General features: G+C 43.4%; 1 protein-coding gene across 6 annotated transcripts in view; it reads right to left on the reverse strand.

Moving 5' to 3' along the window:
* RELN (reelin) overlaps positions 1 to 26151 on the reverse strand; it is a 1155521-nt gene that overhangs the window by 616424 nt on the left and 512946 nt on the right. For all 6 annotated transcript variants that reach the window (XM_056573506.1, XM_056573505.1, XM_056573507.1 and 3 more), the window contains 2 exons: positions 17045 to 17141; positions 4511 to 4562 (listed from right to left, as the gene is read on the reverse strand). In XM_056573506.1, coding sequence (XP_056429481.1) covers positions 4511 to 4562; positions 17045 to 17141 — 149 coding nt within the window. The remainder of the gene's footprint in view (positions 1 to 4510; positions 4563 to 17044; positions 17142 to 26151) is intronic.

Consider the following 26151-nt stretch of genomic DNA (forward strand, 5'->3'; position numbering starts at 1 on the left):
AAGGCCTCAGGCTGCCACAGCAATGGATCGCCCTGCAGGATGGGGGGCAGTCCGGAGCACTGCACCACCAATGAGCCCACTTAGAGGCTGATGGTGGGCATTAGAAAGGTTAATAAGGTTAATAGCCAACCACTGCTGTGGCTATAAGTGGCCGCCCCTGGCTACTGAAATCAGCGGGATTGCATCAGGATTCTACTCCATACACTGTTACAAGCCCAATTATGTAAATATGTAATGGAGTGGGAAAGGGTTAAAAATAGGCAAGAATCAGTCTACAAGTGAGGCTGTGAGGAGCCTGTACGACTGATGAGAATTTTAATCTGGAGATTTGCAGCCTTAAAAAGTAGACTTCATGACATGTATGAGTAAAGCATTTGTTCTCTACTTTAAGTGGATAGTAATAAGCTAACTTTATAAAAAGGGAAGAAATTTGATTATTTAGAGCTGGATAAGCAGGATTTATTTGTGATTTGTGAGTGTGAAGGCTGTATTTGTTCTGTAACTGTAAAATAAAGACAGCAGATGCCCTATTTAAAGAGGCACTATCATTATGATAAGATGACTTTTTTAAACATACATAAAAAAAATAATTCAATTTTACTAAGAAAATAAAAAATGAAAATAGCTGCCACTAAGGGTCATCTGTTTTTATGCAGACAGATTACTCTGTACTTTGCAGCATACTGGATACCGGCCGTAAAGTGTGTTGGTAACCAGTATAGGAAATCACCATTGCACCACTACAGCCTTCAGCTGTTCCTAAATTACAACTCCCATGATGGGAGTTGAAGTTTTGCAACAGCTGGGGGTACAATCTTTGTAAAACTCTGTTTTAGAGCTGTGTATTCTCCAGCTGTGTGCCTCCAGCTTTTGCAAAACTACAGACAAAGGATGTGTGGGCACGCTGGGAGTTGTAGTTTTGCAACAGGTAAAAGGCAACACTGCTCTAACACAGTGCTTTATAAACTCTGCAGCTCCAGCTGTTGCAATGCAAAGCTACAACTCCCAGTATGCTTGAAAAGCCAAAGCTTTCTGACTCCTGAATGACAAAGAAGCTGATCAGACATTCAGGAGTCTGTGAAAGCTGAATGATACACATAGTGACAGCTATGTTGATTAGCATCCAGTTTTACCAGAAACAGATAGAAAATGTATGCATAAAAACTACTGTGCTGTGATTTGCAGACTGTCAGGCTGCTCCCAGACTCAGAGCCGATGAGTCATCTACAGTGAGGGAGAGAGATGGACACGCCCCCTCCATAAGGCAAGAACAAAAAGCAAGGGAGCAACATTTAAATGCTATGTGTTAGGAATATATAGGTCCTAGACACATAAAAATTATATGTACATGATCAGGATTACTGAGTAACATATCACTTTTTTGCCCTAAGACAAGTACGCTTTAAACATAACTTCTGTGTCCCTGTCTCTGACTACTATTATGCCACTACTTGACTGGTTCTAGCTCTGTGGGAGCTAATAATCTCTCACAGTATATACTTATTAGGTCATCATAATAGGGGTATTACTGACAGATAATAATGCTTTTGAACACATACATACACACACATTACATTGAAAAAAAACAAATGAAGGTTAGTGTTGATATCAATTAATAATTATTTTGAGCACATCTGCTTCCTCTGTCTATGTTTCAGTGAGAAAACATCTGCCGTCCATCTTTGCACCATTCCCCACACCAGGGCTCCAAATTTTAATCATATTCATTTATTTTACTTAGAAAAGCCACATTCAGAACCAATCAACCTCATCTTTAGTTAGTCAAATACATTCATGCTGTATGAAAGATGAAGCTAAATATGATTCTATACAGTAGAATGAATAGTCACATAATGAGAGGAAGATTAAGACATCTCCCGCTATTTTAATTAGCAAAATTCTGCATCATTGCAAAACCACTATTCGTTATTTCAAGAAATACATTCTGTAACTAAAACACAAGTGAAAGTCACCAATGTTTTATAATGATACATTTTAAAAATGAATGTGGAAAACAGTAATTTTTTGTTAATTTATGATATTTTTGGAAGGGAAACAAAGAAGACAAAATGCCACAAAATTCATTAATATCAACAAAAAATCTGTATGCCATATTATGTAAAATGTTATGTGTCATTTGGCCAAGCAAATGTTACATGTCATAAGGGCAGCCTATCACAGTGCAGCTTTTATCGCATATACTGCTCACTCTTTCTTTTAGTGTGACACAAATCATGTTTATTGAGGTGCAAGAAATTATGTAAAAAAAGAATAATGCACATCGCCAGGATACAACCCAGCACTGAATGAAGTGCACATGTGGCAAAATAGCTATTCGCAATTTCCAGTTAAGAGACAGACATAAAAAAAATACAATATCATAGATATAAATGCAATGACATGCAATACATATGTAGTTGTATAGTTGGAGAATCGGTACATGGGCATACAGGAGGGTTGACATCCCAGTAAATAAAGGTAGGGGATAGGGGCATACAAAACCAGTAATAGAGACTTCCAGTTCTGTTGCAGAGATATAAGAAGAGAAGAAGCTCAACACGTCCCTGCCAATGGCTGCAACTAGTTCTTTTTGCGCAAATTATGGTGGAAAATAAGTATTTGGTCACTAACTATAGTTCATCCCAATACTTTGTTATATAACCTTTGTTGGCAATAACAAAAGTCAAATATTTTCTGTAAGTCTTCACAAGGTTTTCACACACTGTTGCTGGTATTTTGGCCCATTCTTCCATGCAGATCTCCTCTAGAGCAGTGATGTTTTGTTGCTGGGCAACACGGACTTGAAACTCCCTTCAAAGGTTTTCTATGGGGTTTAGATCTGGAGACTGGCTAGGCCACTCCAGGACCTTGAAATGCTTCTTACGAAGCCACTCCTTCGTTGCCCGGGCAGTGTGTTTGGGATCATTGTCATACTGAAAGACCAAGCCACATTTCATCTTCAATGCCCTTGCTGATGGAAGGAGGTTTTCACTCAAAATCTCATGATACATGCCCCCATTCATTCTTTCCTTTACACGGATCAGTCGTCCTGGTCCCTTAGCAGAAAAACAGCCCCAAAGCATGATGTTTCCACTCCCATGCTTCACAGTAGGTATGGTGTTCTTTGGATGCAACTCAGCATTCTTTCTCCTCATAACACGACGAGTTGAGTTTTTACCAAAAAGTTCTACTTTGGTTTCATCTAACCATATGACATTCTCCCAATACTCTTCTGGATCATCCAAATGCTCTCTAGCAAACTTCAGACGGGCCTGGACATGTACTGGCTTAAGCAGGGGGACACGTCTGGCACTGCATGATTTGAGTCCCTGAAGGCGTAGTGTGTTACTGATGGCATCCCCTGTGTGGTACTGGGATTTGTGCTTACCGTTCATGTGATCTTTGTGACACCACGGGGTGAGCTCCTGTGTGGAGCCCCAGATCGAGGTATCGGTGGTCTTGCATGTCTTTCATTTTCTAATAATTGCTCCCACAGTTGATTTTTTCACACCAACTGCTTGCCCATTGCAGATTCAGTCTTCCCAGCCTGGTGCAAGTCTTCAATTTTGTTTCTGGTGTCCTTCGACAGCTCTTTGGTCTTGGCCATAGTGGGGTTTGGAGTGTGACTGTTTGAGGTTGTGGACAGGTGTCTTTTATACTGATAACAAGTTCAAACAGGTGCCATTAATACAAGTAACGAGTAGAGGATAGAGGAGACTCCTAAAGAAGAAGTTACAGGTATGTGAGAGCCAGACATCTTGCTTGTTTATAGGTGACCAAATACTTATTTTCGACCATAATTTGCAAATAAATTCTTTAAAAATTAGATTTTATGGATTTTTTTTTCATTATGTCTCTCATAGTTGAGGTATACCTATGATGAAAATTACAGGTCTCATCTTTTTAAGTGAGAGAACTTGCACAATTGGTGGCTGACTAAAAACTTTTTTGCCCCACTGTACATGTATAAACTCAATGCCCGGATTTATCAGAATTTGTGAAAGAAAAACCAATCACAGCTCAGCTTTACTGTCTTAACAAAATTTGGTAAAGTGAAAGCTGAGCTGTGATTGGTTGCTGTGGGCAAAATCTCTGTTTTTCTCTTACAAATTTTAATAAATCAGAAAATGTATGAGAGAATGTAGAATGGTGCCTACAGCAGACTAGAATATACATTAATATAGATTAAACTCAAACTAAACATAGATAAGACTTGGAGTCCCCATTTTTTTTTCAAACTCTCAGGGGTGTAAATGACACACATTACCAACCACACATTAACCTGTGAAAATAAGGAACATGTGGCCCACAATGATGAAGTGAAGAGCTGCATGAAAGATCTAACAATTGTTAGTGTGGCCCTGTCTGCATGATATTTTAGCTGTGCAAAGGCTCCTTAAACATGCACTTATCTATGAGGCTAACTCTTATCAGGAAATGGGTCGGCCCATCTAAAATGGCCCTTACACTTACACTTTAACAAACAGGTTATATAGAAAGGTAGACTTACCAATAGAAAACTGCAACACGGAGGCTGTAGTTGTATTAATACTAGTTGTTATCTAAAACAAAAAGACATATTTAAATATGTATTTTTTCATTATCAAAACTAAAATCACATTTACAGATTTCAGTTACAGTACGTGGCTGTTTCTTGTAAGCGTGCATTCACATCACGATTTTACCATCCTACTTTTTCTCACGATTTTTTACCTTCAAATCATACAAATCTGTATGCCAAGTCGTATCCACTGACTTCCATTCAGTAATCATATCCAACACATGCATCAGTTTTGATCTGCATCCGAATTTGCACGATTTTAGATTGTAAAATTGTGGTTGACCGCGATTTTTTGCCCAGATTCAAAATCGGATCGAAATCGTGTCCGATTTGTTAAATTATTATGGCGTATGTGTAAATCGTATTGAATTGTGTGATTTATCGCACACAATTTCTTTTTACACATGCGCAGTAGTGTCTTTAAATAAACTTTATTGCCCTTGACATACATATAATTTTCCAAACATGACCAGATTTTTTGTGTAGATTCGGATACAATTTTAAATTCTGATACCAAACTATTTTTTTCCTACGATTGTATACAATTTCAGGTAATCAGATTTTGTCCTATTTTCTATCTGTTAATCGGATTATAAAATTGTGATGTGAACCAGACCTAATAATTCATAACATTTTCATGTCCTTTACATCACAGATTTTTTACCTTCTGAAAGTATATACTGGATATTGAATAACAGTAAGCAGAGATCTTGAAAACCGTGACTATTTAAAAGTGGATTAAAAAAATAAACTTATCATACCAAAAAATAAGTTGCTTAACCTTGCCAAAAAGCTAACAAGATTTTGAAAGCCTTGAATGTACACAACGTTACAATGAAAACATTTCCACTTGTAATGAAATTAAAGTGATTCTATAATAATTAAAGTTGGGCAAGGGACACTATGTCTGACTCTGAAGCACTGCCGTATGTATCACCTGGTCTGTTCCATAACACCAAATCTAAACTCTGGGTCCGCTTGGCACAGGACATTTGCTCCAAAGCCCTCTCCACCCTCCCATGGACCTGGTCCCCTGCTACACAGGATACTCCAGCCTCCCTGCATTCTGTGGGGGGGTGGGGTGTAAGCCTCATTGATCGTAGGGGTCCTCCATCCCATAACTGATCATCTGCAGTTTTTACCAGGGACCCTCCTTGAAAGGTAGCTCCTTTGGAGGTTCCCTATCTCCTCCTATTCGCTTTTCCCATGTCCTAGCTGGTTGTGTTCTTAAAGGACATCTGTGTGCTATATAACTTATCCCCTATCCGAAGGATAGGGGATAAGTTATAGATCGCAGGGGGTCTGAGTGCTGGGGCCCCCGGGATCTGCTGGACGGGGCCGCAGCAGTATTCTGGAAAGGGGGCATTCCGTCCCCGCATGATGCGGCGGCCGACACGCCCCCTCCATATACCCCATAGAGATACATGGACGGGGTGTGTCTGCCGCGGCTTTCTGCTGGGGATGAAACTTCACTTCCTGCAGACTGCCGTGGCCCCGTCCAGGAGATCCCGGGGGGCCCCAGTGCTCGGACCCCCCGCAATCTATAACTTATCACCTATCCTTTGGATAGGGGATACGTTATTTTGCGCTGGAATACTCCTTTAAGTCTCTGCGTGCTCTGCTGAGCGACCGCCCATCATCATCCAGGTGTGCTCCTTTTGCATAACTCCAGCTACGTCATTTTTATTCTACCCTTTTCAGCCTACTCAATCTACATTGCAGTTTAACAACATTTGAACGCCTTTGCATGGCCTCCTCGTGCCCTCTGTATTCCATCTCCACCATTTATGGCTTACTATTATCTTCCAGGTCGGAGTCTTTCCCAGCTTTTTGTTGCACATGGGAGTCGGAGTTGGGTAAAACTTTCTCCCCTGATCAATGGGCTAAGTGCTTCTTTTTGACACACAAGGCAAATATTGCCACCAAAGTCAAAGAGAAGAGTTACAAAATTCTGTCTCGTTGATATCCATGCCCTTTACTGTTGGTACTCTCGTGTATCAAGCTTGTGATGGCGATGTAGATTAGCCGAGGGTACGATTACGCATTTGGTGGGGCTGCCCCAGACTCTCCTCTTTTTGGAACACAGTTCTTCAAGTCCCTTTAGAAGGGACAGGTGGCTGTGCTCTATATGTTTCCCATGGCTCAATCAAAATATTAAAAAAACCTTGCACAACATCTTCAGGCAGCCAAAACTGTAATCCCCAGAAGGTGGCCATGTCGGGACCCCCCCCCCCCCCCCCCCTCTCTCCTTGGAAGAGTGATTTACCGAAATAGCCTACAACCAACATATGAAGTAACTCCTCTCTGTCCTCCCCGTGGATGTAACCCGGAACTGCGCCACCTTGCTTCCCTGGCTAGAGTTTTTCTCTTCCTAGAGGAAATGGTCCTTGCACTGATGGTCCGGGACTGTTGTCCTTTTACTCCTGCGTCTGTCTTCTTATGGTGCCCGTGTTTAGACAGATCCTAGACTAAGCCGTCCTTCTCCAGTATGTGTGATCTTGGGTTTCCATGGTCCATACTTCTCTCTTTCCCTTTCTTCTCCTCCTTTTTCTCATGCTCCTTTTCACCCTTTCTGCATTTTGTAGCTTTTGTTCATAACAATCAATTTTTTTTTTTTTTGTAATCATGGAGTGCCCTAGAAGACCACTGTTGATAGTTTACCCGATATTCTGATCATCTTTGATCTTTCGCTTAAACCTGCTACATCTCAGAATGCTCCCCATATTTGTATCATACCCTTAAGGGTATATTCATATAGAAGAATTTCCGCACATCCGCACCATTCGCATTTGGGTAGTTTCTAGCTTGTGCAGATTTTGTGCAAAATCAGTGCTGATTCCATGCGGAATCCACATGCTGAAATTCTGAAGTGTGAATGGTGGTACAGAATCCCATTGGAGTCTATTGGGCTTTAATTTGATGCAAAAGTGTGCATGCAGAAATTCTGCATTGTAAATATACCCTTAGGGTACCATACCTATTTATTTCTTAATGCTATGTTCCTTGATACATTGCAAAGTACATGCAAAACTTAGCAAGAAAACAATGTTATTACAATTTCTTGCTGAACCACCTTGTTCTGTGGTCTCCCAAGTCTCCTTTCTAAGTCTCCTTGTCATTTGCACTTTTGTATAGTATGCGTTTTGTTAAATAAACCTTTCTTGAATTTGAAAAAAAAATGTTTCATTTGGGTCCAAATGTATTTGGATAGTGACAAAATTCTCAGAATTTAGCCTCTGTACGCAAACAGTATGTGACTGCAGTTTAGATTTAAAAAAAAAATCTTTTATAGGGTTTTGAAAATAAAAAAAACATTTGCCAGCGGGTAGGGTTCAGGAGGGCAAAAATACTGACCCCTTCATTTGCTCCTGGACTAGTGCCACTGCTCTGCTGTCCCTAACGGAAGAGCTGCAGTGTTCCATGAAGTACTATGATGCCACCTGGGCAATTCTGCCAGGGAGTCTGAAGAAGCAGTGTTGCTGGACAGGAAGCGAATAAAGGGGTGAGAATAGGTTTTCTGCAACTGTCAATTTTTTTCCCCCTAATACTGCAGGCATAGTCAGCTCACATGAGGTGCCATACATGGACTCTCTCAGTAAGACAGTAGAAAGTTCACAAAAGCCGGCACTTCTTAAAGGGGTACTCCAGTGAAAACCTTTTTTCTTTTAAATCAACTGGTGGCAGAAAGTTAAACATATTTGTAAATTACTTCTATTAAAAAATCTTAATCCTTCCAGTACTTATTAGCTACTGAATGCTACAGAGGAAATTCCTTTTTTTTTGGAACACTGATGACATCACGAGCACAGTGCTCTCTGCTGACATCTCTGTCCATTTTAGCAACCATGCATAGCAGATGCATGCTAAGGGCAGCATGGTGGCTCAGTGGTTAGCACTGCTGCCTTGCAATAAACAATAAATAAATAAAGCGTTATTATTATTATAATAACGTCAGCAGAGAGAACTGTGCTCGTGATGTCATCAGAGAGCATGCCAAAAAGAAAAGAATTTCCTCTGTAGTATTCAGCAGCTAATAAGTACAGGAAGGATTACGATTTTTTAATAGAAGTAATTTACAAATATGTTTAACTTTCTGCCACCAGTTGAGTTAAAAGAAAAAAGGTTTTCACCGGAGTACTCCTTTAAGGTCCCTTTCTTTATTGCAGATGAATGAAATTGATACAAAACTTCACATAAAACCACATACTGCAACAAAGGTTGACATGTTTCTGATCACATAAGGTGGTTCATTTCTGCATGGCTATAGGTTTTGGCAAAGGATCAGCTGATCTGAAACACGTCAACCTTTGTTCCAGCTACGTGATTTTATGTGAAGTTTTGTATCTATTTTGTTCATCTGCAATAAAGAACGGGATCTTACGAAGTGCAAATTCTTTTTCTAATTGAAAAACTGTAAATCATATTTTACAGCCTACTATTTTCTCAGGATCAAAATAAATCAGACAAATATGAACTATTTGTAATACATGAATGCATATACGTACTGCATGCAAGTGCATGCAAGAAATGCATGCATGAGTGCATGCACTCAGTGCATGCAAGAAATCTGTTTCCTCTGGAACACAGCAAATGATAAGTATCCTCCTTGAAGACTGTTTACGGGAGGTATTTTTAAATGTTTACTAGCAAAGTTTGATATGATCTTTCTGTTTTTAAGTGTCACTATTTTCATTTTGGGATAAAACTACTTTATTTCCAATCACAAAGGTGTTTTTTGAAAAAGATAATCCTTCCTCCTGGAGATTACTCTTGGCATGGTTAGATGTTGTAAAGGTTTTTTTTTTTCTTATCAAGAAAATCTGGTATCCTCCTAAATTGTTCTCTCATGCGTTTCCAGACATCTTGGTGTTGATGATGATAAGTGCTATACTCCTTCCTAATAATGTACTTACTGTTCATAAGGTTTCTCCTATATCTGATAGATGTGAAATAGCCGTTTGCATCCCAACCCACTTCAGGGTCCGAATGGCTAAAAAAAAAAAAAAAGCCAATCAGACCCTTAATGGGTCAGATGCAAATGACCGTGTGTTACTAGCCTTACCCTCAACACCTCTTTGGACAACATATTGGGAACTCAAACTATTTTTGAAAAGATAAAAGAAGATTTCCTGAAGCTTGTTTCAGGTCTAATTCTGTTAAATTGGCCCCGGTTTCTCTGAAAAGTTATGCATGACACTGAGGCCTTCAAGGATTGTATTCAACCCTTTTTAAGGTTCTTATTTTTAAAAAGACAGTATAGTAATGTCAAAGTGAGAGCAGCGTTTATGACCATGGATAACCAGAAGGTAGTCAGCCAAGATGGCCAGAAAGAAGCATTTGCTCAGTAAAAGACACATGAAAGCCAGCCTGGAGTTTGAAAGAAGCACTTTACAAACTCTCAAACTGTGAGAAAATAGATTCTCTGATCTGATTAAACCAAGATTGAATGTTAATAAAACAAGCGAGATGGTCCAGCGCAGTTTTGGTGAAATAACGAGGATTTTATTCAACACATGCAGGTACAAAGTGGCGCATTTTGGCTGCTGGTTCATGCCTTAGTCATACGAAAGTTAAAACACACTGGGGATTATTAAATGGGGGGAAAGAGGAGCAGTCATCCATCAGGTAATATGTCACACCTGAGATAATCCGCCTACCTCCTCTGCTCCCTTGCAAGCTAAATAAAACATTCACCTTCCAACAAGACAATGACCGTAAGCACACAGAGATGACAACACAGCAGTGGTTAAGTACAATTCTGTCAATGTTCTTGAGTGGCCCAGCCAGAACCCTGAATTGAACACAGTTAAAAGGGGTACTCCGGTGGAAAACAATTTTTTTCTAATCAACTGGTGCCAGAAAGTTAAACAGATTTAAAAATTACTTCTATTTAAAAATCATAATCCTTCCAGTACTTATCAGCTGCTGTATACTACAGAGGAAGTTAAATGGTTATTTTCTGTCTGACCACATTGCTCTCTGCTGACACCTCAGTCCACGTCAGGAACTGTCCAAGATATGAGAGGTTTGCTATGGGGATTGGTTCCTGCTCTGACCAGTTCCTGACATGGACAGAGGTGTCAGCAGAGAGCACTGTGGTCAGACAAAAAGAACTATTCAACTTCCTGTGGAGCATACAGCAGCTGATAAGCACTGGAATGATTAAAGGGGTACTCCACTGCTCAGCGTTTGGAACAAACTGTTCCGAACGCTGGAGCTGGAATGCCCCGTCCCCTCATGATGATGTCAGGCTCCGCCCCCTCAATGCTAGTCCATGGGAGGGGCGTGATGGCAGTAGGGGGGAGATGAATGCTGCAAGGGTCTTGGGGGGTGGGGTGCTGTAGGGGGAAGATGAATGCTTCAGGGGTCTTAAGGTGGGGAGGGAGGAGATGAATGCTGCAGGGGTCTTGTGGTGGGGTGGGGGGAGATGAATGCTGCAGGGGTCTTGGGGTGGGGGGAGGTGGATGAATACTGCAGGGGTCTGGGGGAGGGGGAGGGTGATGAATGCTGCAGAAGTCTTGGAGTGGGGAGGATGGGGATGAATGCTGCAGGGGTCTTGGGGGGGGGATTAATGCTACAGGGGCCTTGGGGGTGGGGGGGATTAATGCTACAAGGGTCTTTGGGTGGGGAGGAAGATAAATGCAACAGGGGTCTTGGGGGGGAGATGAATGCTACAGGGGTTTTGGGGTGGGGGAAGAAGATTAATGATGCAGGGGTCTGGTCTTGGGGATGGGGGGGATGAATGATACAGGGGTCTGGTCTTGGGGGAGATGAATGATGCAGGGGTCTGGTCTTGGGGGGAGGATGAATGATGCAGGGGTCTTGGGGCAGAGGGTGGAAGATGAATGATGATGCAGGGGTCTTGGGGCAGAGGGTGGAAGATGAATGATGCAGGGGTCTTGGGTTGTGGGGGGAAGATGAATGCTACAGGGGTTTTGGGGTGGGGGAAGAAGATGAATGATGCGGGGGTCTGTTCCTGGGGATGGGGGGGATGAATGATGTAGGGGTCTGGTCTTGGGGGGGGGGGAAGATGAATGATGTAGAGGTCTTGGGGTAGGGGGGGAAATTAATGCTGCAGGGGTCTTGGGGGGGATTAATGCTACAGGGGCCTTGGGGTGGGGGGATTAATGCTACAGGGGTCTTGGGGTGGGGGGGAGATGAATGTTACAGGGGTCTTGGGGGGGAGATGAATGCTACAGGGGTCTTGGGGTGGGGGAAGAACATTAATGATGCAGGGGACTGGTCTTGGGGATGGGGGGATGAATGATACAGGGGTCTGTTCTTGGGGGAGATGAATGATGCAGGGGTCTGGTCTTGGGGGGGAAGGATGAATGATGCAGGGGTTTTGGGGCAGAGGGTGGAAGATGAATGATGCAGGGGTCTTGGGGTGTGGGGGAAGATGAATGCTACAGGGGTCTTGGGGTGGGGGAAGAAGATGAATGATGCAGGGGTCTGTTCCTGGAGATGGGGAGGGATGAATGATGTAGGGGTCTGGTCTTGGGGGGGGGGGGGGGAGATGAATGATGTAGGGGTCTGGTCTTGGGGGGGAGATGAACGATGCAGGGGTCTGGTCTTGTGGGGGAGATGAATGATGCAGGGGTCTGCTTGGGGGGGGGGATGAATGATGCAGGGGTCTTGGGGCAGAGGGTGGAAGATGAATGATGCATGGGTCTTAGGCCGGAGGGGGGGGGGATGGATGATGCAGGGGTCCTGGGGTGGGTGGGAAGAAGAATTATGCAGGGTTCTTAGGCCAGAGGGGGGGAGATGAATGATGCAGGGGTCTTGGGGCAGAGGGTAGGGAAGATGAATGATGCAGGGGTCTTGGGGTGTGGGGGGAAGATGAATGCTACAGGGGTCTTGGGGTGGGGGAAGAAGATGAATGATGCAGGGGTCTGGTCCTGGGGATGGGGGGGATGAATGATGTAGGGGTCTGGTCTTTGGGGGGGGGGGGAGAGATGAATGATGCAGGGGTCTGGCTTGTGGGGGAGATGAATGATGCAGGGGTCTGGTCTTGGGGGAAGGATGAAGGATGCAGGGGTCTTGGGGCAGAGGGTGGAAGGTGAATGATGCATGGGTCTTAGGCCGGAGGGGGGGGGGGTTAAGATGGATGATGCAGGGGTCTGGTCTTGGGGATGGGGGAATGAATGATACAGGTGTTTGGTCTTGGGGGGGAAGAATGAAGCAGGGACCGTCTGGGGGGGGGGTAAATGTTGCAGGGGTCTGGTCTTGGGGGGGAGAAGATGAATGATGCAGGGGTCTTGTCTTTGGGGGGAGTGTAAAGATGAATGATCCAGGGGTCTTGGGGGGAGAAGATGAATAATGCAGGGGTCTTGTCTTTGGGGGGGAGAGTTTAAAGATTTACAATGCAGGTGTCTTGGGGGGGGGGGGGGAGATGAATGATGCGGGTGGTGAGTATTAAGGCAGAAGGGGACAGAGGGGTCTAAGGGGACAGATAAGTGTAAAGATTAATGATACAGGGGTCTTGGGGGGCAGAGGAGTCTGCAGAAGGACTAAATGGGCCCATCCACATTGAGGACATCCCTCCAGCGGAAATCTGCTTGAAGAAGAATCCAAATGTTTTCAATGGTTTTCATCTGCTCTGTGCATACTGCAAAATCGCCACAGTGGAATTCCCCCAGCAGAATGGACGTACACTTTAGGTGGATGTCCATTTAGCAGGTGGAATTCCACCAGACTGCATTGTTATCTATAGAGATGGCGCACATCTGTGCAGTCCTATCGTCAATGACTTCAGTGGCACCTGCAGCAAGCAGACATTCAGTAGACTAAATGTCCACAGTGTGGAGAAGCCCTTAGGGGTCTGCAGGAGGAGGGGGAAAGGGATTTCGGGGATTACAGGGGTGGGATTCTGACAAACAGAGGAAACAGTTTATGACAGTATTATTTTTAGGTATCATGATGTCTGGCACGGTTATAATGATTATTGTTGTCATACAGAGGATGAAGATCTGCTAACAAAGTAACCAATGATGTCCGGGCGTCAGACTCTGCAGAGAGGATGGAGCTGAAAGAAGACAAGGACCAGATGAAGAAGAAAAGAAAAGACAACAGACAAGACGTCTCCTGTGAGTCATTACAGTATACAATTGTGTATTCTCCTGACGGTGTCCCATCAGTGCTGTGGTCACTTGTAACTTCTGTAGTGATGATGGGTGACAATGTACCCCAATCTGTGGTTGTCCAACTGTTACAAAACAACAACTCCTAATAAAGCCTGAAGCTTTGCAACAGCTGGAGAACCACTTAAACCAAGGTGATTTTAATGTATGCAGCTCATTTTATTTAATGGGTGTCTGACTGCTGCGACCCACACCGTAAAACAAATGGGTTGCATAGACTAATATCCCCGGGCTTATTTTTGCTCACAGTCTAGCCCTGGAAGTAAGTGTATGACAGGTATTTCCCAACCTTTAACTCTACAGATGTTTCACAACTACAGCTCCCATCATACTCCTCTGTCTGCATAATGGGAGTTGCAGTTTTGCAAAAGCTGGAGAGTTCACATGGGGGACAGGCATAGTGGCATAGTTTACATGGGGGGGCATCAATGCACAATTCATATGGGGGAGGAAGGCATTGTAGCACAGTTCATATAGGGGGCAGGCTTAAATGGCAGTATCATACTCAAACAGGGTGTATGGCATTATTATATCAGGGGCTTGTTGTGTGACAGCATTATATTTAGGTACAAAGCATACATTAATAAATAATGTTTTATAACAGGCAGCACCGATTTCTGTGTGTGAACCAGGTTTTAGCATTTAGTTCGGACCTTCACCGGATGGCAGACCTGGATAAGCGGACCCCTACTAAAAGCAGTTGAGTACCCCTGCTCTACAGTTTTGGATTAAGTGGGTGTGCCACAGTTGTTTTGGAAAGAAGGAAAGTATTCTTGTTCATGCCTTATAGCGGGAACCCTTCTCCACTATGTTACAGCTTAAAGATAACTTAAAGGGGTACTCCGAAGGAAATTTTTTTTTTTAAATCAAAGTTTAAATCAAAGTTAAACAGATTTGTAAATTACTTCTATCAAAAATCTTAATCCTTCTAGTTGATCACAGTTTTGTCTCCAGTTTAAAAACCATACTGCAACCGCATACTTTTTTTCTAACACGGACATCAATGGGAAACGCACATGTATACGGTTCCATACGGGAAACCGTATACGGTTTTTACTTTGCTCAGGCGCATTTGCATCCTAAAGTCCCCACCCAACACCCCTCCCATTAAAAATTGACAAAATTCTCAAAACCGTATGGGTTTTAAAAAAAAAAATGTAAATTCACTTTTAAAAACAGTATATGGTTTAAAAACGCATATGGTTTACTTTTTCCATACGGTTCCATCCGTTTTTTTGCCATACAGTTTTCTTTAGAAAAACTGATTGAAAACAGTATGGCAAAAACATGGTGTGAACCCAGCCTTAAATTATACAAACCGCTGTATTCAAAGAAGAAAGTCAGATTCTCATTGAATTCCTTCTTACTCCAATTTTAAAGGGGTACTACGGTGGAAAACAAAATTTTCTAAATCAACTTTTGCCAGAAAGGTAAAGAGATTTGTAAATTACTTCTATTAAAAACATCTTAATACTTCCAATACTTATCAACTGCTGTCAACAGGAAGTTATAATTCTTTCTGGAATTCTGACACAGTGCTCTCTGCTGACACCTCTGTCCACGTGAGGAACTGTCCAGAGTACAAGCAAATCCCCATAGCAAACCTCTACTGCTCTGGACAGTTCCTGACACGGACAGAGGTGTCAGCAGAGAGCAGAGTGGTCAGACTGAAAAGAACTCCAGAAAGAAATACAATACAACTTATGGAGCATACATCAGCTGATAAGTAAACAAAGAATTAAGATTTTTAAATAGAAGTAACTTACAAATCTCAAAGCGAAGATGTGATATTCGGCACTGCTCCTACTGGCTAAGCTGGACTGTGATATGGGCGTACGACAAGGATAAACCAATAGAGATGTGGTGGTGCTCTGACGTAGTGGCAAAGTTCAAATCTTCAATACAGTGGAGAGTTAGAAAAACATTGGCACTCACCAGTCTTCTCTTTAAAAGCTTCTTTATTGATACATACTCACAACATGAAATGCAGTCAGGGAGAGGGATCTGTGCAGGGGGGGGTAAGTAGTTTAGCCTACTACTTATCCCCCCTGCACAGATCCCTCTCCCTGACTGCATTCCATGTTGTGAGTATGTATCAATAAAGAAGCTTTTAAAGAGAAGACTGGTGAGTGCCGATGTTTTTCTAACTCTCCACTGTATTGATAACTTACAAATCTGTTTAACTTTCTGGCACCAGTTGATTAAATTTTTTTTTTACCCTATAAGCTGTGGTAGAGGTGCTAGCTTTAGCCTTATTGCAGCAACTATACACAGGCTTTTGCTGCATTCCCACTTCGTTTTTACATTACGGGTGGCGGATCCTGGGGAGGGGCAAACCGGGCTCTCCTGTTCCCCAGCCGGACCAGCGCTGAACTCCATTTACTTTAATGAGCCGACGGGAGTCAAACGGTGACTCCGGTTGGCTCATTTTTGACCCGTATGCAGTTTTGTGACTGGACCTAAAACCGTAGTATACTACGGTTTTAGGTCTGGTCAGGAAACTGCATACGGGTCAAAAATGAGCCAACTGGAGTTCAGTGCTGGTCCGGCTGGGGTACGGGAGAGCCCGGTTTGTCCCTCCCCCAGCAGGATCCGGCACCCGTAATTTTAAAACGAAGTGTGAATGCAGCCTTTCTCCTCTCCTTTAGAACTGAAGAAAGGCAGAAGAGTAAAGTTGTTTTAAAATATTTTCCGCAGCTGTTCTTTAAAGTAATTAGGCAATGAACAGACTCAGGGCAGAAGTAAGAAGTTCTTAGTGATGGAAAAAGTGAGCAGTTTGAGCTGGAGAAGAGGATGTTTGATCAACAACCAATTCAGTTGAGGACTGGATAGAGGTACAGAATAAAATGAAAAACGTTTTATTGAAAATACCTCTGTTTACCGACGATGTCAGTCAGTTTCCTCTAATAGATACACAAGACCATAATTCACTGTTAACAGACTAAATTATGTCATACTTGCATCCACTAAACTGCAAAAAATTCACAAGGATTGCACAAGTAAAAATATATTTTATTTCTCTTAGAGGGAAAAAGATTGGAGATATTGCATTGAGATTTATCAATTGATTTTGAATCTCGGTGGGTAACAAGACTATGTTATGAATTCTCATAAGAATATCATTACTTTATATCTGATAATTTAACACAATAGCAAAACTGTGCTATTGTCTGGTCTAGCATCACCTTAGAAGCCCTTTCTTCTGTCGCCAAGATAATCAAAAACAAAACAAAAAAAACAAAAAACTAAACACTACGTCTACAATGGGAATAATAATTAAAATGCAAGGAAAACATAGTAAAGTAAGAATAAAACAATTACAATAATTTGAATATTAACTTACAATCTCTCTTGGACCATATGGATCACAAAATGTGACAGCACTTCCATGCATGATTACACCACACAGCTCTCCAACTTCACAGTTTTTGCATGGCATCCTGCATAAAAAAAAAAATGGTTTGTGAAAAAGATGTCAAAAATGACCCTATTGCTAGAAAGAAAAGTATTGTTTGGACCTTTGGATAAGTGGCTTTATAAGTCTCCAGGGTGGATTTAATTATGACATTTTAAATGCACTGTACTAATTTTTTTCTCATTCTTTCGGCTTTCAAATATTACTTTTACATAATTACGCACTTTTCCTAGATATCTCTCTTTTTTCCCCCCCTCCTAAAAAAATAAATAAATAATTAAGATTAAGAAATAAATTAGTAACAGTTGTAGAGGAAATATGATAAAAAAAAACTCAGTTTATCAATCCAGGAATTTATTTTCTTTGTGATTAGCAATTTGTTCAGGGGAAGAGGTGCATCTCAGTGTAAATGGCTGTGATTTAGCTAAACTAAAACTACATGAAGCTACAAAGTGACCGTGTCCATTACAGGTAACACCTCCTGGCAGCTTACCTGGTATCAATCAGTTCCGATCCTCTTTGTTGCTCAAAGCAGAGGAACAAACGCAGTCACTTTTCCTTCAGGCATGAAGAAAAGAAGAGTCTGCCCCCTTGATGGACATAACTGTATTGCCCAGTGCCTCAAATGGGCATACAGTTATGTTCATTGGATGGCACATGCACAGCTTCTGAGCCCACACCATCCATATCAAGAGCCAGCTGTCACATACAGCCAAGTTCCCACTGCCAAAATCAGAGCTGTGCACTGATCTTGGCAGTTAAAGGGGAACTCCGGTGGAAAAAAATGTTTTCAAATCAACTGGTACCATGAAGTTAAACAGATTTGTAAATTACTTCAATCCAATGATCATGAAAATTTGTGAAGTTCTTTCCAGTCCGACAACAGTGCTCTCTGCTGACAACTCTGTCCATGTCAGGAACTGTCCAGTGCAGGATGGTTTTCTATGGGGATATGCTTCTAATCTGGACAGTTTAACAAACACTTTTTCATAGAAAAAAAATTCCCTCAAGCTTTTGCATAACTACAACTCCCAGCAGGCCCTTTGGTAATCTGTGCATGCTGGGAGTTGTAGTTATGCAACAGCTGGAGGCACACTGGTTCCGAAACAATGAGTTAAGTAAAAGACTCTCAGTGTTGTGCAACCAATGTGCCTCCACCTGTTGCATAACATTACAAAGCCCCCATAGTGCCAGAACAATGGACCCCCCACAAGAGACCCCATTTTGGAAACTAAACCCCTCACAGAATTTAATAAGGGGTGCAGTGAGCAATTACACCCCACAGGTGTCTGACAGATTTTTGGAACAGTGGTCTGTGAAAATGAAAAATTTTATTTTTCATTTGCACAGCCCACTGTTCCAAAGATCTGTCAGACACCTGTGGGGTGTAATTGCTCACTGCTCCCCTTATTAAATTCTGTGAGGGGTGTAGTTTCCATAATGGGGTCACATGTGGGGGGGGGGGGGGGGTGAGTCGACTGTACTGGCACCATGGGGGGCTTTGTAAACGCACATGACCCCCGACTTCTATTCCAACCAATTTCTTTCTCCAAAAGCTCAAAGGCGCTCCTTCTCTTCTGAGCATTGTAGTTTGCCCGCAGAGCACTTTACATCCACATATGGGGTAAGTTCTTACTCAGAAGAAATGGGGTTACAAATTTTGGGAGCCTTTTTCTCCTATTACCCCTTGTGAAAATGAAAAATATTGGGTAACACCAGCATTTTAGTGAAAAAATAAGTTTTTTCTTAATTTTCCCATCCAACTTTAATGAAAATTTGTCAAACACTTGTGGGGTGTTAAGGCACACTTTACCCCTTGTTACATTCCCTGAGGGGTTTAGTTTCCAAAATGGGGTCACACGTAAGTATTAATTTTTTTGCCTTCATGTCAGAACCGCTGTAAAATCATCCACGCCTGTGCAAATCACCAATTTAGGCCTCAACTGTACATGATGCGCTCTCACACCTGAGCCTTATTGTGCGCCCGCAGAGCATTTTACGCCCACATATGGGGTATTTCCATACTCTGGAGAAATTGCGTTACAAATTTGGGAGGTCTTTTTTTCCTTTTACCTCTTGTGAAAATAAAAAGTATGGGGCAACACCAGCATGTAAATCAATTTTTATTTATTTACACTAACATGCTGGTGTAGACCTCAAGTTTTCCTTTTCATAAGGGGTGAAAAGGAGAAAAAGCCCCCCAAAATTTGTAGTGCAATTTCTCCCGAGTACGGAAATACCCTATATGTGGCCCTAAACTGTTTCCTTGAAATACGTCAGGGCTCCGAAGTGAGAGAGCGCCATGCGCATTTGAGGACTAAATTAGGGATTGCATAGGGGTGGACATAGGCGTATTCCACGCCAGTGATTCCTAAACAGGGTGCCTCCAGCTGTTGCAAAACAACAACTCCCAGCATTTCCGGACAGCCACTGACTGTCCAGGCATGCTGGGAGTTTAGCAACAGCTGGAGGCTCCATTTTAGAAACACCGCAGTACGATATGTTTTCATTTTTATTGGGGGGACAGTGTAAGGGGGTGTATATGTAGTGTTTTACCCTTTATTATGTGTTAGTGTAGTGTAGTGTTTTTAGGGTACATTCACACAGGTGGGTTAGGGTGAGTTTCCCGCTAGGAGTTTGCGCTGTGGTGGGAAATTTGCCACAGCTCAAACTTGAAGCAGGAAACCCTCTGTAAACCTGCCCATGTGAATGTACCCTGTACATTCAACATGGGGGGGGGGCAAACCTCCAGCTGTTTCAAAACTACAACTCCCAGCATGTACTGACAGACTGTGCATGCTGGGAGTTGAACTTTTGCAACAGCTGGAGGCACACTGGTTGGAAAACCTTCAGTTAGGTTCTGTTACCTACCTCAGTATTTTCCAACCAATCGGAGGGATAGGAGGGGTGGAACCCCTGCCACCTCACTCCTATCCCTTCAGGGGGATCGTGGACAAATCCCCCTTATTTTTCGGCTCACCGGGTCACCGTAGACCCGTATGACCCGGAATAGCCGCAAACAGTGTGGGGGGAGGGGCATTATCAGCTTATCGGCAAGGTAATTGCCGATACCGATAATGCCCAAAATCATGATTATCGATAATCTGTCGATCTCTAATAAAAATCACACCTTAAAGCAGATAAAAAGGAGAAACGTTCACTTAGTCTTTGCATTGTGTGTCTGTGTTTGCCACACTAAGCATGGACAACAGAAAGATGAGAAGAGAACTGTCTGAGGACTTGAGAACCAGAATTGTGGAAAAATATCAACAATCTCAAGGTTACAAGTCCATCTCCAGAGATCTAGATTTGCCTTTGTCCACAGTGCGCAACATTAGCTACAGTGCCATAGGTTGCAAACTTCTTAATAATCTCACTGGGCGTGGGCAGAAGAGAAAAATGTATGAAAAGTGTCAACGTAGGATAGTCCGGATGGTGTGTAAGCAGTGCCAAACAAGTTCCAAAGATATTCAAGATGTCCTGCAGGCTCAGGGAGCATCAGTGCGAACTGTCCGTCGACATTTAAATGAAATGAAACGCTATGGCAGGAGACCCAGGAGGACCCCACTGCTGACACAGAGACATAAAAAAGCAAGACTAAATGCTTAATGCTTCTGGGAAACATCATATGGACAGATGAGACCAAGATAGAGCTTTTTGGTAAAGCACATGATTCTACTGTTCACTGAAAATGGAATGAGGCCTAAAAAAAAAAAAAAAGAACACAATATGGTGAAGGTTCAATGATGATTTGGGGTTGCTATGCTGCCTCTGGCACTGGGTGCCTTGAATGTGTGCAAGGCATCATGAAATCTGAAGATTACCAAAGGATTTTGCGTCACACTGTGCAGCCCAGTGTCAGAAAGCTGGGTTTGCGTCCCAGATCTTGGGTCTTCCAGCAGGACAATGACCCCAAACATACGTCAAAAAGTACCCAGAAATGGATGGCAACAAAGCGCTGGAGTGTTCTGAAGTGGCCAGCAATGACTCCAGATCTAAATCCCATTGAACACCTGTGGAGAGATCTTAAAATTGCTGTTGGGAAAAGTGCCCTTCCAATAAGAGAGACCTGGAGCAGTTTGCAAAGGAAGAGTGGTTAAACATCACGGCTAAGAGGTGCAAGAAGCTTATTGATGGTTATAGGAAGTGACTGATTTCAGTTATTTTTTCCAAAGGGTATGCAACCAAAAATTTAATTAAAGGTGCCAATAATTTTGTCCAGCCCATTTTTGGAGTTTGGTTTGACATTATGTCAAATTTGCTTTTTTTCCTCCCTTTTTTGGTTTAGTTCCAATACACACAAAGGGAATAAACATGTGAGAAATACTTTCTTTCAAGGGAAAGCTGGACGGGTTTCAAGTCCTCCATAGGACTTTTCCTCAGCAGCTAAATGTAAGAGTTTTAGCTGCTGAGGAAAAGTCCTACGAAGGACTTGAAACACATCCAGCTTTCCCTTCTAAGTGCCACTCCATACAGCCAATATCCCAGAGACAGAACCCTTCAATTTTCAGTGCATCAAACTTATGTGCAACGCTCCAGCCACGAGGATACGCTAAACCGGGCTAATTGTCAGAGCCTTTACAAGGATCGGATCCTCTACAATTTGCTGTATCTTTTGAGACAAGCCGTGTCTCTAACAGCCGACCATCATCTGTACTAAGCCGGGACCACCAGCGCAACATCAGGTACTATGTATACAGCTATGCTGTACTTTTGAAGCGCTGCAGTCCCCTGTTTATTTGCCCATCAAAACCCACTGCATAATTTGAGACCGCAAAATCTCTAGCATCAGGTGTTTCATTCAAGAGAACTAAACCCTTTACACAATTGTATACATACATTGTATCACTTGTCTAGCAACATTGTATCCTCCCTATAAGCTCACTTCAGACATCGCTGCATATCGTTGAGACTGCCCAGTCTCTAGCAGCGGGCTCTTTGCATAAAGAGCCAGAACTTATACATTGGATTACAAACGATTCACATACAAGGGGATTCATTTGAACAAAACTAGTAAGAGATTAATATGCACTTTATTTTCATGGTACCCACCATCTGAACTATTAGATCAATTTCTCAAGAATATCTAAATTTTTTCGGCTGGCTTATCGGACACTGTGGATAATTTTGACTGATTTATCGGACATTGTGGATAATTTTGTCTGTTTTATCGGATACTGTTTTTTTTTTTTAATTTTATAAATTTTACTAATTACCTGTTGATATTAGTTACAATTGCCGTATAATATTTGTATATTTATTGTGAATTTTTATTGTGTATTTACCTACCCACAAAGGCCCTGTGAGGTTCGGCACACACTTTATTACATATATTTTATTATAATAAACAAATCATCATCCAATATTCATTGACCCTGAGCCTCAATTTCCATTTTTAAATATGTTTTGCATTATCTATATTTGTGAATTGTTGGTTTGGAACCATGGTCAATTTACTCTGATGCCTCAGGCATTGGTGGGTGGACATCCTGGCTGATCCATGCCTGAATCATCTTCACAAAGGTCAGTCTCTCCACATTTTTCGTGGACAGACAAGCAGTAAACACAAACTCTGATGACCCACTACTAGCAGGAAAGCTTTTCCAGGGCAAACTCTGCTAGTTGCGGCCACAAATCAAGTTTGGCTGCCCAGAAGTCCAGATGATCTTCAAAGTGTGTTGGCAGGGTCATGTCAGGACCTGCTCCAGGTCTACCTGCTGCTGATGAGTTGCTTCACTATGCAGGTGAAGAAAGCTACTCATCAGCAACTGTAGACTCAGGCTGCTGCTGATGGAGCTGGTACTGTTCCTGCCACCCCACCCCTGCAGCCATCGCAGTGGAAGGTGAGAGAAGAGGGCTCCTCGAGTCAGATCTGCGAGAGGATGGACGATGGGTGTAAAAAAGGCCCCCATTTTGTGCTGGTAGCGAGGGTTCAATTAGGTGGAGAGCCAGAAGTTATCCGAATGGTGAAAATTCGGCGGTCACTACGCAAGCATGTATCGTGCCATTTGTGCAAGTGACTCTGAGGTACTCCCTGCCTCCATCTCCACTGCCACGGTGTGTCTGGGTCCTCTGTCTAGTCTTCCTCATAACCCTCTAGCTCCTCTGGCTGCACCTGCTCCTTCTCTCCTATCAGATGACTATAAAAAACGCCCATTTCAGGAAACCTAAACTGTGCTCCACTGTCCCCCTCCCCTCCTCTTCCAGTTCAGCCCCCACAGGGCTCCTGTGGCCGTGAGATGTAGGCGCCACGTCTCCAGTGCACTGACCAGCCGTAGTTTCCAACACATGTTGCAATAAATGAAGCAGTGGAATAATGTTGTTCATCTTGTAATCCTGGCTAATAATTTGGCTTCCTCAAAGGGCCTGAGCAAACGGCAGGTGTCACACATGAGCTGCTACTGGTTGACATTGAAGTTATACAGGGGAGTCCCCCTATCCGCTTGGATCATCAAGAAATTGGTGATGTCTTTTCTCTGTTCGTATAGTTGGTCCAACATATGGAAGGAGGAATTCCAACATGTGGAAACGTCGCAAATCAGACTATGTTGGAGGATACCGTTCTGATGCTGCAGCTCAAGGAGGGTGTGCTTTGATGTGTACAGGTGGCTGAAGTGCATGCAAAGTTTCCTTCCCATTGTTAGAATGTCTTGCAGATGGGGGGGGGGGACACCAGGAACCGATTGACAACCAGATTGAACACGTCTGCCATGCAGGGCTCATGTCTCAGGCTTCCTTGTCGCAGCACAGACAATATGTTTTTCCCGTTGTCGGTCACCATTGTTCCCATTTCCAGTTTTTGTGGAATAAGCCATTCAATTTCTTCATGAATTACTTTTAGCAGTTCCTACCCTCTGTGATTCCATTCGCCAAGGCAAACCATGTGAAGAACAGCGTGACACCGCCGTGCCCTGCACACATGGTATGCTGGAGGGGCACTGAGACTTGTCCGTGCAGTGGAGGCTGAGGACACGGTGGAGGAAGAGGAGGCAGAGTCGCACACTGTCACAGGACCAATGGCCTGAGAGCGTGGAGGCGAAAGCGGCGTGACCTGTCTAAGTTGCTGTTGTGGCTGTGCAGGAACCAAATTCACCCAGTGGGCCATAAAGGACATGTATTGTCCCTGACCGTAGTTACAGCTCCACGTGTCGGCACTGCTATGCACTTTGGCATACACCAACAGGCTCAAGGACCGAACCACCTTCTGTTCCACTGATTTTTTGCAAACAAATGACGGCTTTGGATTCTCCACCTTGGCTCAGCACAAGCTGACTTGGACATGGCTTCACTGATGGATTGCTGGCAGAATGACTGACTAAAAGTAGGAGGAGCAGGAACATCTGGAGCGACAGAAGATGGGTATGACAGACAGCTCCCTTTGGCTGAGGTGGTGGAGCCTTGGTTGGCTAAAAAAGCGGCGTACCACTGGGTGAATGAGCAGGCTGGACCACTGCATCGGAGCCACAGTTCTCCCAGGCTGTTTTATGGTGATGCTGCATATGCTTACGCAGGGCTGTGGTGTCAACATTGGGTCCCTGGCCACGTTCACCTTCTGCCGACACATCTTTCATGTGGCCAGGTTAACATCCTCTGGATGCTTGATGAAAAACTGCCACACCGCCGAGTAGCTGATTTTCCCCCCAACAGTCTGCACTGATTGACTGCTACTGCCGCCGACTCCAGGAACCCCTATTCCACTACCTCCCGGGAAGGTAGGCTGCAGCAAAGCAGGTGGTCTACCTCGGGCACGTTTGGCTTCAGACTTCCCACTTCTGCCCCCATGCTGACTGAAAACCATGCTACCACCTTGCTGGCTCAGCTGCTGCCTCACGGGCAACCTGCAACCCTCTTCTCCTGATTATGATGAAGCTCCTTCTGCACCCGGCTCCCAAATGCGATCAGCTTCATTATTATCATTATCTCCTCCTCAGGTTCCTCAACAGTGTCTGGTTCAGGAGCCTGAACGCTCCCAACACCACCTCCCATGCCACTCTCCTCCTCACTACTTGCCCGCCTATCGAAGGAAGTGGCGGATGTCTCCTCTACTTATTGGCTGGGCAGTAGCTTCTGACTGTCCTCTATTAGTTCGTCCTCACTAAATAGTGGAACTGAAACCATAGCATACAATCCTTCTGTGGGGGAGGGAACAGCATAGGACAGGGGCTGCTCCAGGGCCATGCCAACTGAGGGTTGTGTCTGTGGAACCCACCGACTGTTGACTGGGGGTGTCAAATGTCACTTGTGATGAAGTGGATGACAGAGTTAACCAATCAATGAAGGCAGAACGGTTGCTGGTCGAGACACGACCGCTAGCTGATACCGGGAGCTCAGGCCTCTCACTGCGACTCCTGCTACCACTTGCCCCTAGTCTGCCTGCACCTGATGAATTAAGGCCTCTGCCACTCCTCTGTGCATATCCTGGCACATCTCTGCCTGACATACCTTGTGCATATATGAGGGGAGGACAATACGCTCCACTACACTTAAAACAGTATTTGTGTAGAACAGCAGCAGGTGTGTACTTTTGGCTGGCCTTTCACAGTAACTAGGCCCTTAAGACTTTAACAGGAACAAAATGGTACACCACGTAGATGTACGTACGTGGTATGCACTTATGAGGGGAGTACAATATGCTCCACTACACTTAAAACAGCATTTGTCTAGAACAGCAGCAGGTGTGTACTTTTGGCTGGCCTTTCACAGTAACTAGGCTCTTAAGACTTTAACAGGAACAAAATCGTACACCACCTATGTACGCACAGGTTACACTTAATAGAGAACAAAACGCTACACTACGCAACGTGTATTAGGCACTAATAGTAGGTGACTATGGCTTTTAGTGCTCTGCTCACCCGAACTGGCTGGCTCCTACGAGCTTTTCAGTTGTTGTACACACCAGTGCTGCAGCACACAGTTGCCGTGTAGTACACCCAAAATTGCACTCTCTCAATCTCTCTCCATTCCCTTTCAGTGCTTCTAGGCTGGATTTGGGAATTGAGGTGAAGTGCTGCTGTAAAAATGCTTTTCTGTACACA

Source organism: Hyla sarda, chromosome 4, assembly GCF_029499605.1.
Source record: "Hyla sarda isolate aHylSar1 chromosome 4, aHylSar1.hap1, whole genome shotgun sequence".
Lineage (NCBI taxonomy): Eukaryota > Metazoa > Chordata > Amphibia > Anura > Hylidae > Hyla > Hyla sarda.